This window comes from Pristiophorus japonicus, chromosome 15, assembly GCF_044704955.1.
Source record: "Pristiophorus japonicus isolate sPriJap1 chromosome 15, sPriJap1.hap1, whole genome shotgun sequence".
Classification (NCBI taxonomy): domain Eukaryota; kingdom Metazoa; phylum Chordata; class Chondrichthyes; family Pristiophoridae; genus Pristiophorus; species Pristiophorus japonicus.
The window spans coordinates 18,868,490-18,875,669 of record NC_091991.1 but is presented as its reverse complement, the minus strand read 5'-3'; the positions used below and the strand labels follow the sequence as shown (position 1 = coordinate 18,875,669).

Sequence of the window (7,180 nt, the reverse complement as noted above, 5' to 3'; positions counted from 1 at the left end):
TTAAAATTTGGTTGCCGGGCGTGATGATGCACTCCAGTCCCTCCGGTGCCCACCTCTCGCGGAAGGCCGCGAGCGTACCGGTGGACACCGCGTGCTCCATCTCCAAGGACAACCTGGACCGGATGTAAGAGCGGAAGAGAGGCAGGCAGTCAGGTTGAATGACCTCCTCGACCGCCCGCTGCCTGGACCGGCTGATGGCACCCTTGGCCGTGCCCAGGAGCAGTCCTACGAGGAGGCCTTCGGACCTACCCGCTCCCCTCCGCACAGGGTGCCCAAAGATCAGGAGAGTGGGACTGAAGTGCAGCCAGAATTTCAGGAGCAGCCCCTTCAAATAATGGAACAGGGGCTGCAACCTCGTGCACTCAATAAAAACATGGAACACGGACTCCTCCAGACCGCAGAAATTGCAGGCGGCCTGGGAGTCCGTGAACCGGCTTAAAAATTTTGTTGCACGGCACTGCTCCGTGCACCACCCTCCAGGCCAAGTCCCCGATGAATAGTGGGAGGACCCCTGCGTAGAGTGCCCTCCATCGGGGACCCCCGCCTCCTCCGGACGGCAAGATGGTACGCCATGGCGTGTCCGGACGGCCGGCGAGGATGGCAAAATTGAGGGTGTGCAGGAGCAGCCCGTACAGGAAACCCCTCCGCGCGGAACTGAAAGGCACGGAGGGGATTTCCCCGAGGCGGCTCAAGTTGTGAGGCGCCGGCTCCTTGTGCATGAATCTCAAAAATTTAGTTTGCAGGTGCAGCAGGTAATCAGGAAGGCGAATGGAATGTTGGCCTTCATTGCGAGAGGGATGGAGTACAAAAGCAGGGAGGTCCTGCTGCTACTGTATAGGGTATTGGTAAGGCCGCACCTGGAGTACTGCGTGCAGTTTTGGTCACATTACTTAAGGAAGGATATACTGGCTTTGAAGGGGGTACAGAGATGATTCACTAGGCTGATTCCGGAGATGAGGGGGTTACCTTATGATGATAGATTGAGTAGACTGGGTCTTTACTCGTTGGAGTTCAGAAGGATGAGGGCTGATCTTATAGAAACATTTAAAATAATGAAAGGGATAGACAAGATAGAGGCGGAGAGGTTGTTTCCACTGGTCGGGGAGACTAGAACTAGGGGGCACAGCCTCAAAATACGGGGGAGCCAATTTAAAACCGAGTTGAGAAGGAATTTCATCTCCCAGAGGGTTGTGAATCTGTGGAATTCTCTGCCCAAGGAAGCAGTTGAGGCTAGCTCATTGAATGTATTCAAGTCACAGATAGATAGATTTTTAACCAATAAGGGAATTAAGGGTTACGGGGAGCGGGCGGGTAAGTGGAGCTGAGTCCACGGCCAGATCAGCCATGATCTTATTGAATGGCGGAGCAGGCTCGAGGGGCTAGATGGCCTACTCCTGTTCCTAATTCTTATGTTCTTATGAAACTGACATGGAGGCGGGTTCAGCGCGGGATCCCGCCCCGCTGTCAATCATTGGCCCGCCTTCAAACCCGCACTGGCGGGATTGGGAAGATTCCGGCTTCAGAGAAAGTGGATGAGTGGAGCCCACATATACTGCTATTCGAAAATTCCAGCTAATCAGTTTTTGAGTGCTAAACCTGCAGGTGTCTCTGTTTCAGCACCTCCAGGCAAGTTCAAATTATGGTAATCAGCAATTAGAATCAAAATTACATGCTACAACCAGACATTCAAACAGGAGTGTCTTATTAACACAGCATCCGTTTAGCGCCAGTTTTCATCCTTTCACCAAAATAACCCCCTTTGTGTTATACGGATTAAAAAAATTATAGGCTGTCCTAATCATCATGTTCGAAAACTATTTAAAAATAAATAAAACTTTTATTTCAACTAAGACATAATTCTCATACTTTAGTTTGAACACAAAGATCAAATGGACCTTCTCTAATGAAAACTTATAGATGTTAGCATCGCTGCAATTTTTAATTTCCGACTTATTTTTTGCACTCAAATCTAAAATGTAACAATACATTTTTTTTCTTTTTTTTTCGCTGCACAGAAATGTTCTGCCTTTCCGTGACTTTCTGAGGATTTGGACACTCTCAAACAGTATCGGGCTAATTTGTCAACTTCAAGCAGCGTTGCACAGGTAGATCTCCGGTTAACTGCTTTTAAAACCATTAAAGGACGGGGCAGTAGTTTTAAGAAGCTGTTAGTCGATTTGTAGTAAGGAAGGTGAAAAATACCAAGTTATAGAAATATTCGACACTTAACACTGACTGGCCTGGGAGTTATTTCAAAGTTTTCAAAAATATCCAGACACCAAAAATAATAAAGTGGAAGTATTCTGAGCACAAACGATATTTTCTGGAGTTGATTTGGAATGCTGCGTGGCGTCAACATGCAAAATAATAACAAGTGGCATATTTGAGGGATTGTTGTGAGATTAATGGGGACAAGAGACAGAAGTGCTGCAATCTTTAAATGCGTCGAGCAGTGGGGGTGTCAATGAAGAGATGTTTTGGTTAAAGAGGCAATATCCTCAAAGAATTGGGACAGGGAGGAAAGTTTGCCCGCGGGAACTTGGTGAGTTTTAACTTTTTTTTTAACCTGCAGCCACGTGATCGTGTTCACTTGGAAACTCCGTTCCAAGTCAATTTAAGTTTTAGGAGACTCGAAGGTGCGGGAGAGGGAGGTGGGGAAGGTGGGGGAGAGGGGGAAGAGGAAGAGGGGGATGGGGGAGAGGGAGAGGAGGGAGGTGGGGAAGGTGGGGGAGAGGGAGGTGGGGGAGCTGGGGAGAGGGAGGTGGGGGAGAGGGAGGTGGGGAAGGTGGGGGAGAGGGAGATGGGGAAGCTGGGGAGAGGGAGGTGGGGGAGAGGGGGGAGAGGGAGAGGGGGGAGAGGGAGGTGGGGGAGAGGGAGAGGGGGGTGGGGGAGAGGAAGAGGGGGATGGGGGAGAGGGAGAGGGAGGTGGGGGAGCTGGGAGAGGGAGGTGGGGGAGCTGGGGGAAGAGACTTATGTGTCCTAACACAGCTCGGCTCTTCCTCTTTGCAGATCCTCGCCCAAGTGCGACTATGGGCTCCCCGGAGGACGCGGAGATCGCGGTGTGGGTGTGCCAGGAGGAGAAGCTGGTGTGCGGGTTGACCAGGCGGACCAGCTGCGCCCAGGTGGTCCGAGCCCTGTTGGAAGACCACCTCGCCAACGCCGGGGACACCAGGCTGCTGCACGCACCTCCCAAGGACTACTGCATCGTGGAGAAGTGGAGGGGCTTCGAGAGGCTGCTGCCGCCGCCCACCAAGCTGCTGAGGCTCTGGGCGTTGTGGGGCGAGGAGCAAGCCAACGTGCACTTGGTGCTGGTCAAGTCGGGCGCCTCGCTGCCCGCCGCGGGGCTGAGGACAGCCGAGGCCAAGGTGGTGCAGAACACGGAGGGACCTCAGCGGGACCTCAGCCCGGCCCAGTACATCAAGAAGCTGCCGGCCGACAAGCAGAAGAGGATGGTCAGGAAAGCTTTCAAGAAACTGGCCAGGATGAAAAAGCTGAGGCAGGGCCGGGAGGGGATGGAGACCCTGGTCCACCTGATCGTGTCCCAGGATCACACCATCCGCCAGCAGCTCCAGAGGATGGGGGAGCTGGACGGGGACATCGACAGGTACGAGTCCAGGACGCACCTGGAGCGCATCCAGAAGGAGGGAGAAAACTATGTCCAGGAAACCTATTTGCTGGAGGGCAGCGGCCAGCCCCAGCTCGGTGGACCAGGCGAGCTGCAGGACTATCTCCAGCGGCGGGACGCCACCCTGCGCCTGGAGCGAGAAATTGAACAGCGCCGGGAGGCGATCGAGAAACTGACGGCGGAAATCCACCAGGAGCTGGCCAAGGGGTGGGCGGCAGAGCCCGAGGTCCGGAGCGACTCCCAGCCCCCGTGCAGTGACTACGGGCCACACCACCCCCGGGCAGAGGCGGAGAAAGTTGAGAGCGAGTTGGAGAGCAGCATGGGCACGGCTCTCCAGCTCCGCCAACACTTGCTGGAGCTGCAGGAGAAAGTGAAGCACAAGGAACTGCTGCTGGGCGAAAAGGCGGAGGAATGCGAGCACTTGGTGGAGCAGCTGGAGTCAGTGCACCTTCCCGAGGACGCGGGGAGCGACGACTCCCAGGTGCCTGATCTTTGCAAGGATTCGGACAAGTGCACCTCGCCCCGAAAGAGTGCCAAGAATCCACCCGGGAGTCGCTCAGACCCTCTCTCCCCTCCCGATCTGAACGATACCGACTCCGACACGGGGATAAGCTCCACACACAGCCAAGACTCAGAACCGCCTTGTGTCGAGGTGTTTTCCACTTCCAAAAACTATCTTTAGTTATCCATCAGGAAACGCAGCCTCAGTAACAGAGGCAGTGGCCCCTCTTGTATGAGGATACGACGTTTAAAGGCTACTTCATATCGTTAGATATTCGGTGTGTCTTTTAAAGAATGCCCAGATTGTGTGACTTTAATTTAACTACAGTACAGAGATAGGCACCTTTCCGCCAAGTCAATGTTTTAGAAAGATTCATTAACGGTGACATTTGTCCCTTTCTTAAGCAGTTACATTGCATTTTGAAATGATAGTCTTTAAACCCATGCAATTCTTAAAGTATATAAGTCCTGACTTTTCTGGACACACTTTGGAGTGAGTGATTGGACGAATTATTTTCTGGGACAAAATGATGCATTACACAAAAGTGATCCACTGTTTAAGAAACACCTAATAGATTCAAGTCGCAAAAGTAATTTGTGATCCATAGGAATAGATTATGACACCCTGTTTATGTAAAGAATTAACCGAGATCCGGCCAACTTCATTAAAGAATTGGAACAAGTGCAAAAGACTGCAGAGGTGCATTCTCAGTCTGTGTGTAAGACCACAATAAGTCTGCACTCTGATCGCGCCTTTCTTCATGTAAATTTGGAAGATGTCGATAATGCAGATCAAGGAGTCTGGGGTTTATGGTGATGTAGTTTGAAAAATTAACTGACATACAGTGCATTCCTTCTAACTATACAGCTTCGTCCTACACACTTATCTCGGGCATGCCCATTAAGAGAAGTTCATGTAAGTACACTGCAGTACAAAATTCATAATTGAGACTGCCAGTACTATGAACCCAAGTAGACTATAATATTTTGTATAATTACCATAAATTAACTCATTTAAAATTCTGACATTTTTTTTGGCTAGATGCCAAATAATAAATCATAAGGTGTTAGGACTCATTTTGATGAACAATTAACAGACTACATTTACAAAAGTGAGAACAGGGTGATTATTTTGCACTGTGTATATCGGCTGCAATATTATACCTTTACATGGGATTTTATAGAACAAAGTAACTTCAATGAAAATGAGTAATGCATACTGGAAAATGTTTTTTTTAAGTTATATATACGAAATGGATTGTATGTTAACATGTCAGAAAGTGAAATAGACTAAAGGACTTTATATAACACGCCAATACAAAGCTTATTGGTTTAAATGTGACCATTTTACAATATTGACATATTGGAGTAGATTTTCATCTTTGCCACCTGAGCGTTAAGCACAGTTTGGGCAGAGAGCAGAAAGGAACATTTGCTGGGGAGGATTGCGTGCCGGTAGCAGAATCTGGCTGAATTTCCTTTCATAGAAAAATCCAATTGGGTCTATAAGAGGCAGGCACTCCTCTCTGCCAGATATTCCCTTGTGCATCCCGCCCAGGTGATGTTTAACCGACTGTAAAGACGGACATCTTTATTTTAATCTTTCTCTTTCAGGATTTTAGAATTAATTTTAAAATTCTAATTGTGAGTCTGTGCATTGTGTTCTATCACAGAGCAGGTCCTAACTGAAGTTGTACACATGAGATTCTTCAGCCACTTACTGGGGAAGAGCAGCTCAGGTTTCCTATTGCCTTCCTTGAGGGTTTTTATCTTCAGACTACCTTTACGTGGTGGGCTTCAACTAACATTGAAGGGCCCCACCAACCCTTTTACATACACAGGATTACATACATAGTATATATGACACAGAAACAGGCCATTTGGCCCAACCAGTCCATGCCGGCGTTTATGCTCCTCCCGTCTTTCCTCATCTAAATCTATCAGCATAACCCTCTATTCCCTTCTCCCTCATATGATTGTCTAGCATCCCCTTAAATGCATCTATACTATTGGCTTTAACCACTCCCTGTGGTAGCGATTTCGACATTACCCACTCTCTGGGTAAATACATTTCTTCTGAATTCCCTATTGGATTTCTTGGTGACTATCTTATATTGTTGGCCTCTAGTTATGCTCTTCCCCACAAGTGGAAACATTCTCTCTCTATCCACTGTCAAAACCTTCAACAATTTTAAAGACCTCGATTAGGTCACCCCTCAGCCTTCTTTTTTCAAGAGAAAAGAAACCCAACCTGTTCATCCTTTCCTGATATGTATACCTTCGCATTTCTGGTAACATCCTTGTAAATTTTCTCTGCACCCTCTCCAATGCCTCTGTATCCTTTTTATAATATGGCGACCAGAACTGTACGCAGCACTCTTAAGTGTGGTCTAACCAAGGTTCGATACAGGTTTAGCATAACTTCCCTACTTTTCAAATCTACGATGTAGAGGTGTACCCACACACATTGGACTCAAGTATCCCTGCTGGACATCAATCCAGTATTCAGAGTTCCAGTGTTCCGCTCACCAGGGTTGTCTGGAGTGGGGTCCGAACACAACCCTTCTGACTCAGAGGCGGTAATGCTACCACTGAACCAATGGTCACTCAAACCGGACGTGAGTTTCCCGATGGATATCAACCCAGACCATGGGCTAAAATTTCCCTAAAACCCACCATCGCCAGATTGCCTCCCAAAAAGATCGCTAGGATTCTTCATTTAACGCTCGTGAAAAATTGCATTAAAAAAAGGAAAAAATACCGCCCAACGAGAACATGGATCTTACACGTAGATTCTCGGCGGTTAAACACGATCCTGGGCAAATTGGGCGGTTCTTAACCAAAATGGGCAGTAATTACACAAATTTAGATCGAGGTTGCAGTTGGGCCTAGGGAGGGGGGAAAACACAAAAAATATTTTTCCAAGAAACAAAAAATAAAAGATCAGAAAACATTCTCAAGACCCTTTTTAACTTAATCACTGTAAAATAATGTAAAAAGAATTATAAAAAAACATTAACTTACCTTTTTTTGACGGGGTACTTACCTATCGCC

At 48.1% G+C, this 7,180-nt stretch overlaps 1 protein-coding gene across 1 annotated transcript; it reads left to right on the top strand.

The window, feature by feature from the left end:
- The first annotated feature begins 2,049 nt into the window (after nt 1-2,049).
- On the top strand, nt 2,050-5,296 carry LOC139281415 (ras association domain-containing protein 9-like). The gene is made up of 2 exons (XM_070901576.1): nt 2,050-2,105; nt 3,010-5,296. The coding sequence occupies exon 2, from the start codon at nt 3,030-3,032 to the stop codon at nt 4,305-4,307; it is 1,278 nt and encodes a 425-aa protein (XP_070757677.1). The 5' UTR covers nt 2,050-2,105; nt 3,010-3,029; the 3' UTR covers nt 4,308-5,296.
- The last annotated feature ends 1,884 nt before the right edge of the window (nt 5,297-7,180 follow it).